Consider the following 23,647-nt stretch of genomic DNA (forward strand, 5'->3'; position numbering starts at 1 on the left):
AGATGAAAAAAAATCCCAAATAATTTCTTGCTGTGAGCAGTGGACCCTGCTTTGCCCAAAATAACGATTGTTAGTCCAAGTTCTGCTTGGCATGGTGAAGTCCAGCCAGCTCATGGAGGTTTGTAATAGATGACACTGATTTTTGTCTGAAATTCTTTGTGCTTGGCAGTTGCAGATGTTCAGCAGCCTGGTCCCTCTGATCCAGTGAGATCCCTGCTCCCAGTCACTCCTTCAAACAGCACAGACTGGAACAAATCATGTGAAATCTGATGTTTCCCATCGTGGCCAATTTTGTGTTGAAATTGGAACGGTCCATCTATCAAGAATTCAGTTTGAAAACCATAAAAGGGATTACAGAGGTTATAGATACTTCTTGGTGAAGGTTTTCAAGCTGGATAGGGGATTTAGGAAAGCTCCTAAAGGGAGCCAGGAAAAGCCAAGGAATTGTTTTGAGGGGAAGGGACTCCTCTTCAGCACAAGCCAGGGATCATCACTACCACATCTTAGACTGCATAGAATGGGTTAAACTGAGAAGAAAACTAGGATATTGGTAGGTTGTTTTTCATTTTAACCATGTTAACATCCTTTCTGTTTGTTATTTGATTTCTGCCCTTTTATGAGGCATTTTCAGTTTCCACTTGCTGGCATTTCTTTGTGACTCTGAATGCTGGGAACCTGACAAGTGAAAGCTGAGATGTTTCAGAGAGAGGGGCCTTTACACAAAAAGCCAGAAATATTCACAACCAAATGACTGGTTTGTGAAAGAGAAAAGAAAATGAAGTGCTGGGACTTGAAAGAAGAGACAAGTCAACATTTCAAGCTGAATGTGATTATGGAATCATGGAATGGGCAGGGACACTTTCCAGTAGATCAGGTTGTTCCAAGTCCCATCCAGCCTGGCCCGGAACACTTCCAGCTTCTCTGGGCAACCTGTGCCAGGGCCTATCCACCCTCACAGGGAAGATTTTTTTCCTAATATCTCATCTAACCCTGCCCTCTGGCAGTGGGAAGCCATTCCCTGTGTCCTGTCCCTCCAGGTCCTCATCCAAAGTCGTTCTCCCATGGTTGTGCAGGCAGCAGCATTGGACAGGGAATTGGAATAGCTGGGACCCAGCAGATGAGCAGGAGCAAGACCAGCCTGACTTTCTCTTTTGAGGGAAAAACCAGGATGGTCTGAGCTTGCTTGGGAGTGGTGACATGGTGCCCTTGTCCTGCCTCATGTCATGTCCATGCCATGAGTGGCTCTGGCCTTGGCTGCCTCCCTGATTCATGGAAGTGGGAAGCAGCATGTGGCATTGGCTGTGTCTTGCTGCATTTTCCCTGCTAAGCCCATGGGTGACAAACAGCACACTAAAATGTTGTTTAGGGCCTGGGTGACGTTCAGAGGCAGCAGGCTTTGTATCAGCTCCCCTGGATCGCTGACTGGAACCTTCTCCAGCGGGGGAAGGAGGCTGGGGCAGGTAGTGTCACGCTCTGTGAGGCACAAGGTGTCCCACAGATCACTTCTGAAAGTCACTTCACTCTAGAGAGCCCCCAGCTCCTCTGCTCCTGCCAGAAACACTCCCATTTGCCATCAGTTCAGGAAAAGTGAAGTGTTACAGCAGGAAAATAACTGAACACAGATCTCCCAAATGGGGTGGAGGCTCTGGAGAAGGGGCTGAGTTCTGCCAAGCCCGTAAAGCACATTTAAAGCACTTTATATACATAAGCATTTTATGCGGTGTAATTACCTTTCATGTTCTATCCTAAAATTTCAAGGCATGTTTACCAAACTTTATTTTCAGGCATTTTTAGCAACAAAAGGGTAAAAATAATTTAATATCAGAAAAAACTAAATGCAGTACTGGTGGTGGAGATAAAGGGAGGCTGTTGCTGACAAAGAGAGTAGATGAAGGACCATGCAGAAAATGTGTGCTGGGAGGGAAGAGGGAGTTTTGGAGATCTATCCCTGGAAGTGTCCAAGGCCAGGCTGGATGGGGCTTGGAGCAACCTGGGATAGTGAAAATGTCCCTGCCCTTGACAGGGTGTGGAATGAGATGTTCTTTAGGTTCCCTTCCAACCAAGCCATTCTGGGATTCTGTGTTACCCTGGAGAATGTGGGCTTAAATATGGGAAATGTTTATGGGAAATAAGGAATAGGCTTAAATGTGGGAAAGGGAGCAGGCCCAGGGTTTGCACCTGACAAACAGATACTGGTTTTTGGCTGGTGCTGTTCCAACAGTGTTTTGCCGGTGGGAGGAGTCCACCTTGCCTTTGACTCAGCCATTCCTGCTATCTGAGCTGTCATGGGCACAGCCACATAACTGTCTAACCCGACCTCAAACTTCCTGAAAAAATTCTGCAAAAAACCTCTGATTTGTTTTGTTCCCCAGGTCGTTGCCTGCCTGTGTCTCCAAAGCTTAGCCTGGGAATTTGACAGCAGTAGGAACTGCTCTTGCTTCAGAGCCAGCTAAGCACTGGAGCTTCACGTAGTAGGTGTTGTAATTAAAAATTTCACATTGTACTTTGGCATTTGAGATGTTGTAACAGGCAGGTTTGGGGGCCAGTTATCATCCAAACTCTTGCTCTTGTCAGCAGTGGTTCACGTGGGAAGGCCCCAAACCACTCCTGCTATCAGCAGAATCATTCATCCCCTTGTTCCCTCTGCCAAAGGGAGAAGGGGCTGAGCTGGCCACGCGGAGCTGACGCGGTGCTGCTGCCAGCTGGGTGACTCAGGGCTGGCAGGAGGAAGGTGCACTCCACATCTCCACTGCTCCAAAAAAAGCAGAGGGTGAGGATGAAGCCTGGCAGCAGCCGCCACCCTGCTCAGCTCTCTGCTCCAACCATCCCAGGCTGCAGAGCAGGGTTCCTGCCCGGAGAACGTGGGAGTGCAGACTGGATTGGCAGAGGTGTTAACACAGCTGTGCAGCTCAGCTGTAGGAGTTTGCCCTGACTTTGGAGGGGACATCTTGGGATCCCAAAGTCCTTTAGGTTGGAAATCAACCTCTGAGATCATCAAGTCCCAAATACCACCACGTTAACCAGACCGTGGCACTGAGTGCCACATCCAGTCTTTCCTTAAGCACCTCCAGAGTGGTGACTCCAGCACGTCCCTGAACAGTTCATTGCTATTTCTCTGCCATTCTTGATTGCTGAATGACAGGGGTCCTTTCTCCACAAGAGTTTTCTTCACCCATTTCTGATGCCCTGCAGCTCCAGGGATTGATCCATAATTTCCACAGATTCATGGCAGCTGTGATTACATCAAGTCTGAGGAGGTGCAGATGATTTCCTAGCTGGGCACTATAAATTCTGGCTCTGCCTTCCCTTTCCTTATAGCATTTCCTGGATCAGCAACCCCAGGGAAAGGGGATAGCATAGCAAGAGAGCCTGACAGAGGTACAGGTGGCATTTACCAGGTCCCAGTAGTTCTGGTTAGTGCATGGGCAGCATTTGGTGTTTCTCCTGCTTGGATCTGGGGTCCTCTGGTTCTGTGCACATGTCAAAAATCCCAGCAGAGGTGTGAGCAGAGTAGAGGGAAGGTTGTGTGTCTGTGAGATCAGCTGTGCCCTGGGTGCAGGAGATGCATGGAGAGAGACTTATTTACAAACCAGATAGTACCAGGATAAGGGGGAATGGCTTCCTACTGCCAGAGGGCAGGGTTAGATGGGATATTTAGAAAAAGTTCTTCCCTGTGAGAGAGGGGAGGCCCTGGCACAGAGTGCCCACAGAAGCTGTGGCTGCCCCTGGATCCCTGGAAGTGTCCAAGGCCAGGTTGGATGGGGCTTGGAGCTGCCCGGGATAGTGGAAGGCGTTATTTGTGTAAGCGTTGAAACTGGCTGGGCATTAAGATCCCTTCCAACCCAAACCATTTTGGGATTCTGTGACACAGCGAGGTGGTGAATGTGTGTGTGTGTGGTTAAACCCAGCTTGGGAGGATTGCTGACCTGCTGGCCAGGAACCTTTGGCGGGTGCGGTGCAGGCAGGACTGCCGAGCAGGGGTGGCTGTAAGACAGAGCTTTGCCCAGCCAGGTTCAGGTTCCCTGCTCCACCCTCTGCAAGGCCCTGTCTCCCAGGAGCACCTCTGTCTAGACACCTTCTGGCAGCCCATGCTGAATTTACCAGCTCTCAGCTGGCCAGGCTCAGCTCTTTGGGTGCATCCTTTGTGCAGAAACAGCGCAGGTTACTGCTGGGCACCACCCTGCTCTGACTCTCCAGTGCACACGCATTGCTTCCACGCTTTATTCCCCATTTTCCCCTGGTTGGCTGGATCAGGTGCCGAGCTCTGCGCCAGTCGTGGAGGGGAGGAGAGGTTTCCTGGTGCATGCTCGCAGCTCCCCGCCCCTCCCAGCCTCCTCAGAGCCCCGCTGATCATCGCTGCCTGCCGTGTGGCACAGGGAGTGCAGCACAGCCACAGAGAGCAGAGCTCGTGTGCCAGCAGCAGCCAGGCTGAACGTGCCCAGTGCAGGAGAGATGCTTGGGGAGGGGTGGCTGTGCTCCCCAGAGCTGTTGTGGAGGGCAGATAAGCTTCTGCAAACTGCAGCTCCCTGGACAGCATCCAGAGGGATGGCGGCTGACTGCAGGCTCTGTTCAGGGCTTGGCTCGCGGTGCCGTTGGTGGCAGTGTGATATGTTTGGGATGGAAACTCCAGAAGGGGCCCACACAGACATCACTGCTGGTCAAGCTGGTCCCCTGAGAGCTGCTGATAAGCAGCCTGACACGGTGGACACAGGATACTCTGTTCCAAGGATCAAGCAAGTTCAAGCTTCCCATCAAACTTCGATTTTCTCTCCTTGGTATTTGTTTTCCATGCCGTAACTTGGTGTGAATGCCCTCAGAATGGCAGCACTGCCTGACATTGGTGTTTTTGTGTGTGTGACATCTAAACTGAGATTGTTTTGCCCAGAGTAGAGAAAGCTTCAGGGAAACCTCTCTGTGGCCTTCCAGTACTTGGAAGTGGCTTATAAAAAAGGAGAGTGACTTTGTACATGGGCAGATAGTGATAGGACAAGGGGAAATTGATTTAATCTAAAAAAGGAGAGATTAGATTAGATTAGATATGAGGAAAAAACTCTTCCCTGGGAGGGTGGGGAGGCCCTGGCACAGGGTGCCCAGAGAAGCTGTGGCTGCCTCTGGATGCCTGGAAGTGCCCAAGGCCAGGCTGAATGGGGTTTGTAGCAGCCTGGGACAGTGGAAGGTGTCCCTGCCCATGGCAGGGGGTGGAACAAGATGGTTTTTAAGGTTCCTTCTAACCCAGACTATTCTGGGATTGTGATTGCAGTGGAAGAATTGGAGCCCAGGCTGCAGCCCCTGCTTTCCACCGGATAGCTGAGAATCCTGGGATCCTGGAGAGCCTGAGAGCAGGGCTGGCAAATTGGCTTCCTCACGCTCTGGTCAGGCAGTGTTTGCACAGATGATGGGACGTGGCTGTGCTTCATTCTCCGGAATGAAATGTATTCATTGTGCAGGCTCACATGAGGGCAAGGCTGATTCCTTTGTGGCATTCTGGGAAGCAGTCAGCATTTCTGTGACCTGTTCTTCCATGGCTAAGGGAGAACAGGCTTCAGCAAGCACTCGCCAAACATTGCATAGTTAGTGGCATGTAATTAACTCCTAGAGAAGAATAAATTAAGTAAATTACATTAGACATGTCTGTGAGTCTGCACACAGGCACAGTGTGAAATACGCTGTTTCAATTTAATTAATTTAGTCCAAAGCAAGTCTTAGACCAGTTAAAGAATTCTTTGCTTTTTTTATGCAGTCTGACAGCCAGCAAGTACAAAGGCAAATCCTGCTCTTCTTCCCCTTCCCACTTGCAATGGCCATATGGAACAGAGACGTGGCTTCCACCGCGCTCCAGAGCCATGGGAATGAGCTGTTATGAAACGGGGAAAAGGGGCCGGGTCCTGTGAATTTCTGAATGAGCAGCTGGAGGATTGACGTAATTGCAGAGCCGAGAGAAAGGAGGAGTCAGCTCAGAAAAGGAGTGAAAACAAGAGTGTGTTTAGGAAAGCTGAGCTCTCCTTCCTTTCCTTTTTGGCTGGATGAGTTTTTGGCACTGCCAGGTACAGCCTCCTTCAAGGCAAATAACTCATTTATGGCCAGGAAGACCAGTTAAAATCATTGACTTCCAGTAGTGTGCAGCCATTTTATAAAGTAATCCCTGGCTCTGCAGTGGGGCAGATAATCTAATAAACAGAACCTGGAAGTTTCATCACATGGAAATATGAATATAAATAGGAAAAAGATAGTTTTGTCTGCAGATGGCCTACGTGAAAGAAGCAGAGATAGGGATGAAATTAGCTCAGAGACCTGCTTAATATAATCTCTCTTTCCTGTTGTCTGCAAGGAACTGGGGAATCAATATATCCTGCTCATAATGCTTTGTGTTGCGCAAACAGCCTGGTTTTCCTGGTGTTCAGGTGATAGAAACAAAGATGTCCCCTAGGAGACCATGGCCACTTCTGTGTCTGGAGACATTCTCCCAAAATCTGTTTGTGTCTGCTTAAAAAATGACTCTCCTTCAGATTATGATGATTTGAAGGGACAAATCAATCCCTTCTTCTCTGCACTGGTTGTTGGCTCAGCTGCTGGAAAGAGCAGAGAGAGAAGAAGGTGTGGAAGATCCCATCCAGGCACCAGGAGAGGGGATCTGGCACCAGGTGTCCCTGTGGCAGGGATGGCAGGGGACTCTCCTCAGCCCCCTGTCCTGGTGCTTGGATCCTTGCCCAGGACTGGGAGGTCCATTCAGTTCTCTGGGCAAGGGGCATCCAAGGATATGTGCCCATCCTGGTACCCACTGCTAGTGCAGGATGAGTAAATGGATAAATCATGGAATCCCAGAATAGTTTGGGTTCGAAGGGACCTCAAAGTTTGTCCAGTGCCACCCCTACCATGGCAGGGACACCTCCCACTGTCCCAGGCTGCTCCAAGCCCCAGTGTCCAGCCTGGCCTTGGGCACTGCCAGGGATCCAGGGACAGCCACAGCTGCTCTGGGCACCCTGTGCCAGGGCCTGCCCACCCTCCCAGGGAACAATCCCTTCCTAAAATCTAATTAAATCTCTCCTCTTTTAGTTTTCAGCCATTCCCTGGGTCCTGTCCCTCCATCCCTTGTTCCCAGTTCCTCTCCAGCTCTCCTGGAGCCCCTTTAGGCCCTGCAAGGGGCTCTGAGCTCTCCCTGGATGCTTTTTTTACTCCAGGTGAATGCCCCCAGCTCTCCCAGCCCGGCTCCAGAGCATAGGGGCTCCAGCCAAAGTGCTGGTCCCATTTCCCTCTGTCTCTGTGCCTGAGCTGGGATTTGTCTGGTCTGGGAAGGTGGCACAGCTGTTGCACCCTGATGGCTGAGTTAGAGTCAGAAATATTTAAGTTTAATTTGATTTACAGATCTTTTCCTGCCCCCACCATGAGTCACATCCTATCCAAGGATCTCTCTACTGTCCTTTCTATGCAGCTGGAAGAAGAAAATAAAAATAGGACTTGGCTTAGCTGTGCAGGGCTTTGGGAAACACCACAAGAGAGGAGGCATTTCCTATCCTTTATATGGCCCTTGCAGCTTGGCAGTGCTTACATAGAGCACAGGAGCCTGTGGCCCTTGGGCACCTGGCTGTCCTTACCTCTTGGGAATGCCTCAATGCTGGAGAAGGTGTTTGGTGTGTGCCTGCTCTCAGACACCTTCATTTGGCAGTGTGTGCCTGGATCCTGACTCCATGGATTTGAAATGAGAAGGATTTTTTTTTTTCCTTTTCCTGGAGGCTCCTGTGCAGTGACACAGTGCTCGGAGGGATTTTAGTGCTGCAGTCTGGTGGAGAATCTGCTGTTCACACCATTTGGGACTTTTGTTTAGTTAAAAAACCTCCAAGCAATGGAAAGAAAAGATCTTTGTCTTTCAGCTGTGAGCAAAGAAAGCTCATAGTATATGTCCAAGAGCCACCAGAAATCCCCTGGCAACCAGGCCTAATGGTCCTGGTACTTCCTTGCAGGATCTTAGGAAATCACAAAAGTGCTGCTGTTATTTAAAATATGGAGTTACTGCTGGAGGCTTCTTTATAGAGAGGCCCAGAATGGGCAAATCCTATTCCTCTTGATATTTAAAACTTCTCTTTTAGTGTGTGCACACACAGTCCTTGTGCTTTGAAACAGCTCAAAACTGGGTCCCCAAGGTCAGGGGCTGAAACAGAGACTGGGGAGGTTTAACTTGAGGCAGAACCTGGGAAAGTTACAGCCCGAGCCAGCAAACTGGGAAGTTTTTGTTGGAATATGGGGGAACTTTCCATCTCACACTCCTTGCCCTGCTGGCAGGGAGGTTTCACGTGGCTGTAGGTGAGCTGACTGGCACATTAATCACCTTCAGCTTCTCTTCCCTGTGCTGGAAAGTTTGGAAAGACCAGGAAAGGAAAATTACTGGAGCCAGCCTGCTCTTTGCAAATCCCAGGGCTGCAGGTCTTGAAATGCATCTGGCTCCTGTGAGACCTGCCTGTGTGATCCCTCCACAGCCCAGGCAGCAGCTCCACAGGGATCTTTGCCATTTTCAAGTGGGAAAGTGGGCAGTGCTTGTGCTTTGTGTGTGATTCCCACTTGGGAGCAGCAAAGTGGCTTTTATCAGGATGGGCTTGTGTCTGCATGGCCCAATTCCTGCTGGGAGTGTCCTGAGGGGATGCTGATGGCAGGAACAGCAGATTGCACTTGGAGCATCAGCTCAGGCTGCAGATGGAGCTGGAATGTATTGCTACAGGAGCAGCAGTGGCACGGGATGCACGAAGGCAGCATCCTTTGGTAGAGCTGTGAGACCCTTGGGCACCTCAGCTGGAGAGCTGCTTCTGTTTTTGAGTCAGCATTCAGGAAGGACCTGGTGGGGAGTGTCCAGAGGAGAGCAGATCCCTAGATAATGTGGTAGAAGGGATGATGGGAAGGCTTGGACTTCCCTTTTCCAGCTGAGAAAGGGCCAAGGGAGGTGTTATGGCAGGCACTGTTTATGTAGGAAGTTGCAGGGATCTGTTTTCCATGCAGGATAAAATCTAACGGATGTGTTTTGCCAAGGGAGATTCCAGCAGGGAATGCTCTGCCTGTGTGGAGCACGGGGTCAGATGACCCCAAAGAAGCATGGAGTCTCCACTGGGATGTCTGAGGCCAGGTGCAGCAGATCTGCTCTGGATGATGCCATTTCGGGATGGATATTTGACTTTTTGGATCTCTCAGCACCCTGTCCAGCCCCGCTGTCGCCGACTCCTCACTGTGCAGAGGAAGGCACCAAACCCCTCTCGATTTCCCTGTTCTCACAGGTAGTTTTGCAGACAAGACTTACGAGTGGAGCTCCGAGGAGGAGGAATCAGTGAGGAAGGCAGGGCCAGTGCAGGTCCTCATTGTCAAAGATGACCACTCCTTTGAGCTGGACGAAGCCGCCCTGAACCGCATCCTCCTCTCCGAGGCTGTCAGAGATAAGGAGGTGGTGGCTGTCTCCGTGGCTGGAGCTTTTAGGAAAGGAAAATCATTCCTGATGGACTTCATGCTGCGGTACATGTACAACAAGGTAAGGCTGCAGCTCAGGGGGCCCTTCCCAGGGCTGCTGTTCCTCGTGGCTCCCAGGTGCTGCTCAGGGATGAGCTGGGCAGGGTTTGGTGCTTTAGGAGTGCTCAAGGCTCGCATGAGTGTGGGCTTCACAAAATAAAGCAGAGCAGATCCTTCCCCAGGCAGAGGTTTTTCATGGACTCTTGGCTTTGGAGATGGAATGCTCACATCTGCTGCCCTGGATCACAGAATCATTTAGGCTGGAATATCCCTGTAAGATCACTGAATCCAGCTGCTAACCCAGCATCACCTTATTCACCACTGAACCATATCCTCCGGTGTCTTATCTGTGTCTTATGAACACTTCCATGGATGGGGATTCCACCACTGCCCAGGGCACCCTGTTCCAATGTGTGACCACCCTTCCAGTGAAAAAAAAATTTCCTAATATCCCACCCAAACCTTCCCTGGTGTAACTTCAGATTGTTTCCTCTTTTCCTGCTGCTTTTTCCCTGAGAGCAGAGCCCAATTCCCAGCTAGCTGCCCTCTCCTGTCAGGAGCTGTGCAGAGCCACAAGGTCCTCCCTGAGCCTCCTTTTCTCCAGGCTGAGCCCCTTTCTCAGCTCCCTCGGCGTCTCCTTGGGCTCCAGACTCTTCCCATCTCCACTCCCTTCCCTGGACACGCTCCAGCCCGTCCATGTCTTTGTTGTGAGGAGCCCAAAACTGACCCCAGGATTTGAGGTGCCTTGACAGTAAAAGGAAGGAAGATCCTCCCTTCTGGGGTTCTTAACCTCTTACCCTTTTTGACACCTCCAGCAACTCCTTCTGTTCCTCCCTGCAGGAGGCAGTGGACTGGGTTGGGGATTACAACGAGCCCCTGACGGGTTTCTCCTGGAGGGGCGGCTCCGAGCGGGAGACCACCGGGATTCAGATATGGAGCGAGGTGTTCCTGGTGGACAAGCCTGATGGCACCAAGGTGTGTGTGTGTGTGTGTCTCTGCTGCTGCCAGCTCATTTTCCAGCTTTTGAGACTCTCCTGCCTTGTCTTAGGTGGTTGTGCAAGTTTAGGGGAGGTTTTCAGTACCATGTCTCTATTTTAGTAAGTGAAGGAAGTGATGTAAAAATATTTTTTTAAAGAATGTCATTTTGATAATAATTTTTGACGTGTATTTCACAGAGATGAGGGGTGGAATGTGGTGGTTTTGCATGGGAGGCATTTATGGAAATGATGTAAAAACCTGTGTGGAGTTGACAGTCTGTAGAAGACTGTCACAGACCACTGGGAAGATGTACACACCTCTGTGAAAAACACGTGTTGAAGACAGGTTTAACAAAGTGAGGTGATGTGATGTCCAAGCGTCCCTGATATAGTTCTCTAAGTGTCCCTCAATTCTGGGCATCCCAGAGTTTATCTCTGTACTATTCCCAGAATTCTTGAATCTCATGTCCTTGCAAACTCCTTCTCTTTCCTAGAGCGGGAGTTGTAAAGTGGAGTTTCTTCATTCAGAGTTGTCTCAGTGGATTTGGAGCATCCTGCAAATTCAGCTGATAGCCAGGAATATTTGTATTTATCTGCACTTCAACACAGAGCATGGCACCCAAGTGACGCTGAGGCATTCAGGTTGTGATTCCTAATGCTGGCTGGGTGTGTTTGGGTTCAGAAGGTGCAATTTGTGTTTGGTTTCTGGTGCAGACTCAGGCAAAGCCTCCTCTGCACTGACAGCAGGTGTCTGAGGAGCAGAGCAGCTCCCTCACCGCCTTGCAGAGCGTTCATTTTGCTGCCTGCTGGAGTCACCCTGCTGTCAGGAGTGGCTGGGACGAGCTTTTCCTTTGTCCCCCACCAGTGCAGAGGCTGAGGCAGAAGCAGTGAGACCCCAGCACAGTGAGGCAGCTGCCGTTCCCCCCGTGGCACATGAGTGCTGCTGCTGGGGGTGCTGACAGGAGCTTTGTGCCCCGCAGGTGGCGGTGCTGCTGATGGACACGCAGGGCACCTTTGACAGCCAGTCCACCCTCAGGGACTCGGCCACCGTGTTTGCCCTCAGCACCATGATCAGCTCCATCCAGGTAAGAAACCTCTGGGCTGGAGGAGTTCAGCCCCAGGAGCTACAGAGCCTGCCAGGGCTTCCCTTCCTACCACTTGAGCCAGCACCACCTGGGACCTTGCCCGTGTCCCCATGGGGTTGTTGTGGGTTTTAGCCACACCAACCACGTGTTAGCCCCAAGGACAGGCTGTTCTGAGTGATCTGAAGTTGTTTTTTTATTTAAATGTAGGTTTATAACTTGTCCCAGAATGTGCAGGAGGATGATCTGCAGCACTTGCAGGTAAGAGAAGCTTTGGGGTAACCTAATTGTGGCTATTTAAAAGGGACTGGAGTGACAGGACCACAGGGAATGTCTTCCACTCCTGGAGGGCAGGGTTAGATGGAATGTTGGGAAGAAATTTCTGCCTGTGAGGCCCTGGCACAGGTTTCCCAGAGAAGCTGTGGCTGCCTCATCCCTGGAAGTGTCCAAGGCCAGCTTGGACGAGGGTTGAAGCAACCTTGGATAGTGGAAGGTGTCCCTGCCCATGGCAGGGGTTGGGAACTGGGTGGGATTTCAGGTCCCTCCCAACCCAAACCATCCTGGGATTTTGTTCTGTGATGGTGAATTATCAGCCTGGATGTTGCCATCTGGTGTTGGCTCAGTACATTTGACTCTAAGGGTGATTCCAGCCCTGACTGTTGGAGACAAGCAGCTAATGGGATTTTTGTGACACAGGTGTCCTGCCTATTTCCTGGAATTACCTCCTGCTTTCTCTTCTGTTCAGTTGATTGATTGATTGGTTGATTAATTAGGTAGGTTTTTCCAGGTGCTTAAGGGAAGGAAAGAAAAGCAAAAGTCCAGCTGAAAAAATCAGCATTTGAATACTTCTGAATTACCTCAGTCCATAAATATTAACAATAACACTTCTTTAACACTGAATTTATTCAGTGTAGCTCTGATCTTTCAGTTTGGATTTTAAGCCATGACTGTTTAACAAGTTGACCCATTTTTAGGCATCTGTGAAACACATTATTGTGCCTTCAGTTAGAAATTAGAGTGCAGAGAGACTGGAGAGTCTTCAAATCTTGCTGCTAGGCTGATTTTGGAGTCTTTGCACAGCAGGGGTTTGCAGGGAAAGTACTTATTTCTGAATTCATTTCCGTTCCTTCCTGGAGTGTTTAGAGGGAGCAGGGCTCCAGCAGCCCCCTGGAGCATGAGAAGTTTCTGGTTGGTTTGAAACCAGCAGCAAGCAGCTGATCTGAGCCGTTTTCCACAGATTTGGCAGCCAAAAGCTCCAGGCTGGGATCTCTCACATGAGAGCTCAGCAGGGTGATGGTTCCACAACAGCTCCCTGTGCTTCTGGGATGTGAGCTGGGAGCCCAGAGCCACTTTGTAACCAGCTCTGCACATGGTGCTGGTAGTCCCCACTCATAAATATCCCTTACTGCTCCAGAGAATGAGAATTCCCTCCAGGGACCCACAGGGATCACTGATCCAGCTCCTGGCCCTGCCCAGAAATCCCACCCTGGGCATCCCTGGCAGCGCTGCCCAAAGGTTCCTGGAGCTCTGGCAGCCTCGGGGCCGTGCCCATTCCCTGGGGAGCCTGGGCAGTGCCAGCACCTCTGGGGAAGAGCCTTTCCCTGAAATCCCTGCCCTGGCTCAGCTCCAGCCTTTCCCTGGGTCCTGTCCCTGTCCCAGGGAGCAGAGCTCAGTGCTGGTGCCCCCGTGTTGCACAGTGCCTGCAGTGACAAACTCACTGCCCTCTCCTTTCCTTCTCCTTCCAGCTCTTCACCGAGTACGGCCGGCTGGCCATGGAGGAGACATTCCAGAAGCCTTTCCAGGTGAGTGCGAGGATCCTGGCCAGCTCGTTTGTCCCGGAGCCCGCTGGCTTCACCACGAGGTGTCACTGCAGTTTGCAGCATGGGAGGAGCTGGGCCTGCCTGGGGATCGGCTCAGCTGCTCCAGGGAAGGGCTTTGTGCTTCCTTGCTTCCAAGTACATCCAACATCCCTCTCTCTTTCCTCTCCCAACCCTCACCTTCCCAAGAGCTCTGCCCTGTCCTGCCAGGCTTGGAAAGCAGCTGGTTCTGCAGCAGGTTTGTCACTCTGTAGTCAGGAGCTCTGCCCAACCTTTGTTCTGAGAGGTTTGAACTCACCTGCCCTGGGAATCCCTGCTCCTGGCAAAATGAAAGGATAAGGATTAGCAGAACCGTGGGAAAACTTGGTGTAAGTGGGGTTTTAACTTCAAATTAGGGACATCTGTTCATCCTTCTGCTCCCCAACCTGAGAAAAGCTGGTGTTAAAAAAAAGGGAGAGCATTGGGCACTCACAGTAGGTGAGGTCGGTTCCTGTTTTTAAAGACACAGGAGTGTTTTGATTAGGTCGGGTGAGGGTTTGTGAACTTCCTAAAGTAAAAACCAGCTGAGAACAAAGCGTGCTGTAAAAATCCAAAGAGTAACTGGGAATGAGTTACAGCTATTTTACATTTGCTTTCCCACATCAAAAGAGAATTGTTGTCCTGGAAGGACTAAGGGATTTATAAGGTGCCTGTGGTCAGGAAGTGGAAATAAAATTAAAAGGTTAAAAATTACAACAAATGGATAAATTGAGATTTTTTTAAGATGTATTGGATTCTGCTGTGGGCTGGTGACTGATAAATGGTAAAACTAAAAATATATATAATAAAAATATGTGACAGGCAAGAGCTTGAAGAATGTTGTAACATGGTACAGCAAAAAGCCAGACATTAAATAAATATTCCTGCTCCTTATTTAAAGACTGTGGGGAAAATGTAGCCAAATATTCCAGTGAAACTGAGATACTTCCTACCCCATCAGTGAAAAGGAGGCTGTGAGGGGAGACTTAAACATGCTTAAATCATTAGGGCTGGATAATAGGCTCTGATTTCCCCAAACACTGTGATTGCTGTCGAGGCACAGTTTGTGGATGGTGAGTCTTGTCAAACGATCCCATTATCAATTTTTGAAAGACCACGAGCTGGGTTGATAAAGGTAACTCTCACCGTGATCCATGGCCTTCTGTCAGCCTTATCTCTCCAGGATGCTGATTGAAAGCAAATGAAGTCAGCATTGTGTGGTTTAATCCATAGTTAATGGATTAAAAACTCATTAACTGATAGATGCCAGAGCACGCTGAACTAATTGTAACTAATTGTAGGGAATAATCATCCTTCAGAAGTGTTTCCTTGGGATCCCCCCAGGCTCTCCCTGATTCAATGTCATCTTCATTAATGATCGGGGGAAATTATCAAACGATGCTTGGGAGCCTTAGTGGGTGTGACAAATGTGGCAGGGGGGTCAGTGGTGCTGTGGCCAGGTGAGAAATGCTCTCCTGTCTGCATCCAGCAAGGGCTGCTTCCTGCAGAACATGTTTTAAATGTGAGAGTGTTGATTAGAAAGCAGGAAAAGTGAGGGTGGGGAGGCCCTGGCAGAGTTTTCCCAGAGCAGCTCTTTCCCTGGCAGTGTCCAGGGCCAGGCTGGACAGGGCTTGGAGCAGCCTGGGATGGTGGAAGTGTCCCTGCCCATGGCAGGGCTGGCACTGGATGAGCTTTGAGGTCCCTTCCAACCCAAACCGTCCTGGGATTCTCCAGGTGTGATGGTGAATAAACTGCAGTGCCATTGATCCTGCGGGAAGGGGAGTGAGACTTGGCAGTGGAAAAATCACATTTCCCTTTGTCTCCCTCCTCTCCTTGCACTGAGGAGCCCCTGCCAGAGGCTGGCCTGAACATGGGGCCTTCACAAAGGCAGTGGTAAACACAGCCTGTCTGGAGCAATTTTACTTCAGAAAAAAAGAATAATTCCCAATTCAAGGCGTGCATAATGTGTTTGTGGAAAAGTCCTAAACATGGGCATGTCTCTTAAGCATCTCATGGTGGTTGAGAACAGCATGTCCTGAACCAGCTCACTGGGTGCAGTCACTGTGGCTTCTCCTTCAATTCAAAAAATTCACTGTTCTCTCCTTTGTTTTTTTTTTTTTTAACTTTTTCTGATGTTTTATGGAAGAGAAATAGCAGGAATATTTCCCCTCCCTCCATTAGATTTTTGTTCTAAACACAGATAATTTTTAGGGAAATGCCAATGAAATGGGTTCCACTTGCTGACCTGCTTATCCATGTTCCTGAGAGGAACCCTGGCACTTCTGCCAGGCCCTCCTGGCCTTTGGCATTCAGGACTTCCCCCTCCAAACCCTTTATTTCCTACATGGGGTGTTGTACAGATGAGCCTGTGGAGACCTGATTTTTTTTTCTGAAAACTTTTTTTTTTTGTTTTTGTTTTTTTGGTTTTTTTTGGTTTTTTTTTTTAAGATTCAAAGTTGACTGTTCTGGTATTTATTTATTTATTGCCCAGGAACTTTGAATGCCTCAATAAAGATTACAAAAGCCAATGATTTCTTATTCACCCTCATTCCTCTGCATCTGTTTCTCATTAAAAGTCTGTCTGGAAGGCTGCCCAGTGAAAAAGGCTGAAAAAATGAGCCTGTAGAATTCCCATAGGGTGGAACTAAATGTGGCTGGAATCAGGGAGCTTGCTGCCTTTTGTCCTGGTTAGCAACAATCCCTTTTCTTGGGCAGTTTAGATGATCGATGTTGTTCTCCCAGCCACAGACTCAAACTGGTGCAGCAGTTTGGGGGGTGGGACGTGGAGCGGTCTCAGTCCCTGCACACTGGGACCTCTTTTTTCCACCAGGAAAGGTGGGAGGTGCTGCTGGAGCTGGGAAAAGACTCAGAACCAGGTTTTGGTGTGGTGTGAAGGGTGAAGGTGCAGAGGGTGCTCAGCCCCTGCTGTGGGCTCTGAGCAGCAGGTCCCTGACCCCACTGTTGTGTGTTTTCCAGTCCCTTATATTCCTCGTTCGTGACTGGAGCTTCCCTTATGAATTCTCCTATGGATCTGATGGTGGTGCAAGATTTTTGGAGAAGAGGCTGAAGGTATGTTTTGCCTGCTCTTGGTTCTGGAGCAGCCTTGGATAGTTGAAGTGTCCCTGCCCATGGCAGGGATGATCTTTAAGGTCCTTTCCACCCCAATCCACTCTGTGATTCCATGATTTTCCTGTCCATCTGGGTGGCCTCAGCACTGGAGGTCAGGTGTGAGCTTATGGTCACACTCAGTGCCTTAAAATCACACAGGAGGCATGTGGGGAGAGTGAATTCCCTTGCCATGTTCAGGCTTCTGCCCAAGCCCAGCTCCCTGGGACTCTCTGGGAGAGTCAAAAGCAGTGGGAGTCAGCAGATTCCCAAGAGACTGGGAATGATGCTTTAGTAATTAGGGAGTTGTACAATAAAAATGATGGGCAAGGGCTGCTTGGGATCAGTCAGGAAATGCATGGATGACCTGGTAGTGGAGAGACCTAATTATATGTGAGACAAGCAAGGCCCTAGTGGGAAATCCCAAATGTTTTTGTATTCCAGTCATCCATGGACATGTGCATTTCCCAAATGATAATAACATGGTCCAGAGCATGTGGTCAGAGATACTCCAGTTCCTTCTCTTTGTCCTCATGCCTATGGAATCTTCTCCTTTCCCCCACTGTAAGCACCCACAGTGTGGAGTATCCTGTTCTCCTGCCAGCTTTATCCCAGAATTCCTATCAGAAGGAAACTTCCCTGACCCCAAACTGCGGGCAGTAGATGGGCAGCACGGAGCTCTTCTCTCTGGTGACCACTGGCAGAACCTGAGAGAAGGGCTGGAGCTGTGCCAGGGGAGGTTTGGGTTGGATCTCAGGGAAAGGCTCTTCCCCAGAGGTGCTGGCATTGCCCAGGCTCCCCAGGGAATGGGCACGGCCCCGAGGCTGCCAGAGCTCCAGGAGCAGCCAGGGATGCCCAGGGTGGGATTGTTGGGGTGTGTGGGCAGGGCCAGGAGCTGGACTCTGATCCTTGTGGGCACTTCCAGCTCGGGATATTCTGTGCTTCATTGTCTCCACAGGTGTCAGGCAATCAGCACGAGGAGCTGCAGAATGTCAGGAAGCACATCCATTCCTGCTTCACCAAAATCTCCTGCTTCCTCTTACCTCACCCCGGCCTCAAAGTCGCCACCAACCCCAATTTTGATGGAAAACTGAAAGGTACAGGAGCAAAGCTCTGGTTTCTACCCCAGTTCCTTAGAAGCCCTGTCAGATTGTCCTGCTTGTTCCTGAAACCCCCATAAGTATTTTCCATGAAAAAACTTCTGGGAGAGCAGTTGGATCCTCCTCCCTGTGCTGTTCACACCCCCATCTGCTTCTTCCCAGTGCAGCAGACAAATGTGGAGGGAGAAAAGGGGTGGGAGACCGACAAGGCCTGAGAGCTACTGGCAAGACCCAGTGACAGGAAAACTGGGAAGGGCAGGGATGAGACTGGATGTTTATGGATGTGGTGTTAAACCTGCATAAATTCCTGTGCCTCACCTGCACAGGCAGAGCCTGGTTGCTGCAGGGCTCGTGCTTGTGGGTGGAAGGCTGGTTCCACAAGCTCTCAGAAAGTTATTTCCCTTTGAAAAGCTTCCCAGGGATTATTTAATCTGCCTGACTTTATCTGATCAGTGGTTTCCCTACAGGGCAGGCTTGGTTCAGCAGGTTAAAAAAAGGGAGAAGGAGAAAAGAGCTGTGGTGAGATTCTCCAGCCCAAAAGGAGCCACGTGCTGGGGATATTTTTAGGTGTTTGTTGTGAACTCCTCACCAGTGTGGCTGGTTCCAGGCTGCTGCAGTCTTAGTAATCAAGTGGACCATTAGCTACTTAAAATAAATTAGCAGGCAAAGATGTGAGTTTTCCCCTGGTTTTGTCTGGCTCAGACTTGCTCTCCTGGCAAACTGTGCAAAGCAGGAGGGACAGCAAGGCAGCAGGAGGGAGATGTGCTGGTGGAAACTGAGCTGATCCCTGGAGCTCCCCCTTAATCTCAGGTGCTGAGGAGTATGGAACCATTGCTGTGTGCAGACAGGAGCTGTCTGCAGCTTCTTGACACAATTTTCACAAATTTCTTGTTGCCTCAGAGCTGTACTCAGCTTTTTGTGCTCTGATGGAAGAAATGTGGGGGATCTTCCCTGCTTTCCATACCTTCCAAATTCCTGGCCGTTGCATTGGATTTTTCTGCCTTCAGTCCTATACAGTTGAATTTATTGGAAACACCAGAAATCCCACCCTGTGCATCCCTGAGAGCTTTGTCCAAATCCTCCTGGAGCTCTGGGCAGCCTTGGGGTTGTGACCATTCCGTGTGGAGGCTGGCCTTCCATGGAACATGGTGGCCTTTAATGTCCCTTCCAACCCAAACTATTCTGGGACTCTGTGATGCCTCTTTTTTCTTCTTTTTTCCAGAAATAGATGATGAGTTCATCAAGAACTTGAAGATTTTGATTCCTTGGCTTCTTAGTCCTGAGAACCTGGACGTTAAGGAGATCAATGGAAACCATATCACCTGTCGAGGCCTTGTGGAGTATTTTAAGGTATTTATTTAAGAGAAAGTGGATTTATTCCTGTGTGGAATTTTGCTGTAGCTGAAGGGGAAAGCAGCAGCAGGCAGGACAGCCCTGACAGTCCTGACTCACTGCAGCAGAGGGCAAGCACCTCATGGTCATGTATTTGACCACACAGTGAGCCCAGAAAGTGGGAGGAGCTGTTTTCCTTTCCTGGAGAAATGAGGGCTAGAGGGGGATAAGCTGAGGGCTGTATTCCAATTGCCTTTGGAAAAAGCTTATTTTTGTTGTCATGGCTACTGGGACATTTCCATGCGAGACATTGGTGAGTAATTCTCACCACCTACTCTCCAGGGCTACCTTGGCTCCTTCTTCTCCAGGGAAAGGACAGAGGTAGGTGCAGATCCTTCGGGAGAGATAAACTGGGAGGGAGTGGAGGAGGGAGAGCCTCCAGTGACTGACCCAGGCCCCCCAAGGAGGGGCATTTTCTGACCAAAGCCATCTTGTGCTGGAACATTCTCCTCTTCCCTGCTTCTAAATCCTGTCTGGAGCTGGGTGGGGGTGGTTGGTGTTGCTTCTGTGTGCTGCATTCCACATGATTCCCTTTCCCCTGCTCTTTTCCAGGCCTACATAAAGATCTACCAAGGGGAGGAGCTGCCACATCCCAAGTCCATGCTGCAGGTATGTGTGAATGGGAGCTGTGGGGATTCCTGCACTGGAATTGCCATTAATGCCCAGGAACTGGCAGAGGTGTCCAGCACAGTGGGACTGCTGGGACTTTATTCCAAATGCCTCAGTGTAACCACCCAAGGAACAGCACTTTGGGAAGAGTTTGGCATCGCGAGCCTGACGTGGCTGAGGAATCACACCTGGGACGGACTGTGGGGAATTGCTGGCTGCACACAGCACCAGCCAGCTCAGCTGGAATGATTCCCTGCAGGTGAATGACATCCTTGGGGCCACACAGGGAGGTGACACATGGGAAGTGGCTGCCAGAGCCAGCTGGGGGTTGCAGCTGGAGCTGTTTACTTGTGGCTGAGCCTTTTATCTCTTCCCTTGCTGGTTCCCACAGCTGAAGCCAAAGTTTTCGTAGCTCTGGCTTGGAGGGGAGGAATCCTCTCTTCATGCAGGCTTTTGGATGTGTAAATATGGGATAAGCTTATCTGGGACCGGGTTGGAGGCTGGGAGAGCCCTTTGGCTGATTCTGGGTGCCACGCACATGTTCTGGCTGTGTCCATGTGTGGCCCTGCACTTGCACAGCTTAACCCTGCCCTTCTGCACCTACCTTTTGTGCCCCTTTTGCCCTTACAGGCAACAGCAGAAGCCAACAATTTAGCAGCAGTTGCCACTGCCAAAGACACCTACAGCAAGAGGATGGAAGAGGTGGGTGGTGCTGAGCGTGTCCCTTTCTGTCCCTTCCTGTCCCTTCTTGTCTCCTGGCTCTCCTGTCATAAATTCATGGAATCCCAGAATGGTTTGGGTTGGAAAAGACCTTAAAGCCCATCCAGTCCCACCCCCTGCCATGGCAGGGACACCTTCCACCATCCCAGGTGACTTCAAGCCCCAAAGTCCATCCTGACCTTGGACATTTCCAGGGATCCAGGAGCAGTCCCAGCTTCTCTGGGCACCCTGTGCCAGGGCCTGCCCACCCTCAGAGCCAGGAATTCCTTCCCAATCCCTAATCCCTGACCCTAATTTCAGATTTCCCTCTGTTAGGAGTGACATTTCAGGGGTGATTTCAGGAGTGGTTTGACCATGTCAGGAGTGATGTTTCAGGAGTGGCATTTCAGGAGAGATTTCCCTGTGTCAAGAATGATTTCCCTGTGTCAGGAGTGATTTCCATGTGTCAGCAGTCCCATTCCAGGGGCGATTTCCCTGTGTCAGGAGTGATGTTTCAGGGATGATTTCCCTGTTTCAGGAGTGATTTCCCCGTGCCAGCAGTGATATCTCAGGGATGATTTCCCCATGTTGGGAGTGATTTTCCTGTATCAGCAGTGACATTTCAGGAATGATTTTCCTGTGCCACCAGTGATATCTCAGGGATTATTCCCCATTTCAGGAGTGATTTCCCTGTGACAGCAGTGACATTTCAGGAGTGATTTCCCCATGCCAGCAGTGATATCTCAGGGATGATTTCCCTGTGCCAGCAGTGATATCTCAGGGATGATTTCCCTGTGTCAGCAGTGATTTCCCTGTGTGAGCAATGACATTTCAGGGATGATTTCCCTGTTTCAGGGATGATTTCCCCGTGTCAGCAGTGATTTCCCTGTTTCAGCAGTGACATTTCAGGGATGATTTCCCTGTTTCAGGGATGATTTCCCCGTGTCAGCAGTGATTTCCCTGTGTGAGCAGTGCCATTTCAGGGATGGTTTCCCTGTGCCAGCAGTGATATCTCAGGGATGATTTCCCCGTGTCAGCAGTGATTTCCCTGTGCCAGCAGTGACATTTCAGGGATGGTTTCCCTGTGCCAGCAGTGACATTTCAGGAGTGGTTTTCCTGTGCCAGCAGTGATATCTCAGGGATGATTTCCCCGTGCCAGCAGTGATTTCCCTGTGTCAGCAGTGCCATTTCAGGGATGGTTTCCCTGTGCCAGCAGTGCCATTTCAGGGATGGTTTCCCCGTGCCAGCAGAGCCATCCCAGCAGTGCTGTGCCCGTGTTCCCCACGCAGGTGTGCGGAGGGGACAAGCCCTTCCTGGCTCCCAGCGACCTGCAGGCCAAGCACGCGGAGCTGAAGGAGGAGGCTGTGCGGCTTTTCCGGGGCGTGAAGAAGATGGGAGGGGAGGAGTTCAGCCGGCGCTACCTGCAGCAGCTGGAGGCCGAGATCGACGAGCTCTACATCCAGTACATCAAGCACAACGACAGCAAGAACATCTTCCACGCCGCCCGCACCCCGGCCACGCTCTTCGTCGTCATCTTCATCACCTACGTCCTGGCCGGCGTCACCGGCTTCATTGGCTTGGACATCATAGCCAGCCTGTGCAACATGATTCTGGGCTTGACACTAATCACACTCTGTACCTGGGCTTATATCAGATACTCTGGGGAGTACAGAGAACTGGGAGCTGTAATAGACCAAGTGGCTGCAGCCTTGTGGGACCAGGTAGGATAAAGAGCTTTTGATTTCAAACCAGCACACAAAAATTATCCTCCTCGCACCTCAACAGGGTTTTTTTAAGCATTGAGTTTCCTGGGGATTTTCCTCCCCCTTTGAGATGGCTTTGGTTTTTAGGGTTGTTCGATCCAGCTGCTTGTGCTGTGATCAGTGCAGGGACACCTCTGCAGTTTTAATTGAAGTTTTCATCCGTTCCTTAGACCTTGCAGATGGCGAGAGGAGGGGCAGAGGAATTGTTGCAGATCCCTTTGTGGAGTTTGTTGTAAGGGGGAGGTCACGGGGCTGCCCCGTGGCTGCAGCACAGGTGGGGTGAGCAAGGCTGGAGCTGTGTCCCTGAGCCTCCAGTTCCTGTCCAGTGTGGAAAACAAGCTGTGCAGATCTGAGGAAACTCCCAGCAAGCTCTTCTGTTCTGCCTTTTTCTTTCCTCCTTGTCTCACCCGTCACCAGAGGTGATTTTGTGGGGCCTTATGGGGATGGGCAGCTCTGAGGGATCTCCTGGGAGGATCCTGGTGTGTGTGCTTGGTGTGTGCATGTTAAAGAGGAGCAGCCAGGGCCCTCCCCTGGTTCAGGGCAGGGATTTGGGCTCTCCCAGCTCTGACAGATCTTGGCTCTGCCCGTTTTGGCACCAGACCCTGATTTCCCATTGCAGCCCTTCCCTGTTCCCACTGCAGAAAAGGGAAAGCCCAGTCCACACAGATTCCCCTTACCCCTGCACCCCATCCAGGAGAAAAGTCCACGTGCCCAGAGAGCCAAATGGCTGCAGTGCCTCCTGCTCTTCCCACAGCAGAGCTGGAGGAGCTCATCCCTCAGGAGCCATCCCAGCTCTGATTTCTGGCAGGAAGGGCCCTTCTCCTTCCCTGCCTTTCCTCCACCAGAGAGGTTTTCATGGAGAGAAGCACATTTCCCTGCTTGCCTGTGCTGCTGCAGGTGGCCATGTAGCTTTGGGGGAAATAAAGGCAGCATTTACTGATATTCCTTCATTCCAGAGCTGGGCAGTGGTGCTGCTCAGCAGAGAAATGTCCCGGTGGATTCATCCTGGCTGCCCTGTCCCCAGCACCTGAGCACCCCCAGTAAAGCCCCTGCAGTGTCCCTTTGCCCAGGGACACTTCCCAGGAGCCTTTGGGATGTGCTGGAGTATTTAATCCCATGCCAGTGCAGGAAGCAGTGGGAGTTGAGCAAGAACAGGACACAGGCAGCAGGAAGCCAGAGGTGCTGCCCACTTGTAACGTGTCCAGCTGGGGGAAAATAAAGAGGGTAAAGTGCTTGGAGCTGTTCCTGGCTTCCACAGCCCCCTGTGCCTTTCCAAGCAGAGGGAAAGTTCTCCCAGGAAGGATTTGTGGCAGAGGGCAGCTGCTGCCTTGGGTGACTCTGCTCACCACGAGCCAGCAGCTCTGTCCCATGGGAGCGGGACCAGGTGCAGGCGGGATGGATGGAGCAGGGGAGGGGTGACCAGTTTGGGATGAGCCCCCCTGGGAACACCCCAGGGATGAGCTCCCATGGACACTGAGATCCACAGAGCTGTTTCTTTCTCTTTCTGTCTCCCCTTTGGCAATGCCTCTCCCAGGGAAGCACCAATGAGGTAAGTGGCTCTTGTTCTCCGCATGCTGCCGGGCCCAGCCAGGCCCTGGGCTC

At 50.7% G+C, this 23,647-nt stretch overlaps 1 protein-coding gene across 2 annotated transcripts in view; it reads left to right on the plus strand.

The window, feature by feature from the left end:
* Window positions 1–23,647, plus strand: part of ATL1 (atlastin GTPase 1) — a 30,937-nt gene that overhangs the window by 2,636 nt on the left and 4,654 nt on the right. Inside the window, exons 2-13 of one of the 2 annotated variants that reach the window (XM_068194913.1) lie at window positions 9,258–9,505; window positions 10,324–10,458; window positions 11,441–11,545; window positions 11,753–11,803; window positions 13,288–13,344; window positions 16,354–16,446; window positions 17,441–17,579; window positions 18,805–18,932; window positions 19,527–19,583; window positions 20,214–20,285; window positions 21,572–22,003; window positions 23,580–23,594. In XM_068194913.1, the coding sequence (XP_068051014.1) occupies window positions 9,258–9,505; window positions 10,324–10,458; window positions 11,441–11,545; window positions 11,753–11,803; window positions 13,288–13,344; window positions 16,354–16,446; window positions 17,441–17,579; window positions 18,805–18,932; window positions 19,527–19,583; window positions 20,214–20,285; window positions 21,572–22,003; window positions 23,580–23,594 (1,532 nt within the window). The remainder of the gene's footprint in view (window positions 1–9,257; window positions 9,506–10,323; window positions 10,459–11,440; window positions 11,546–11,752; window positions 11,804–13,287; window positions 13,345–16,353; window positions 16,447–17,440; window positions 17,580–18,804; window positions 18,933–19,526; window positions 19,584–20,213; window positions 20,286–21,571; window positions 22,004–23,579; window positions 23,595–23,647) is intronic. The other variant, XM_068194914.1, reaches the window with a different exon arrangement.

Source organism: Anomalospiza imberbis, chromosome 6, assembly GCF_031753505.1.
Source record: "Anomalospiza imberbis isolate Cuckoo-Finch-1a 21T00152 chromosome 6, ASM3175350v1, whole genome shotgun sequence".
NCBI classification, from domain to species: domain Eukaryota; kingdom Metazoa; phylum Chordata; class Aves; order Passeriformes; family Viduidae; genus Anomalospiza; species Anomalospiza imberbis.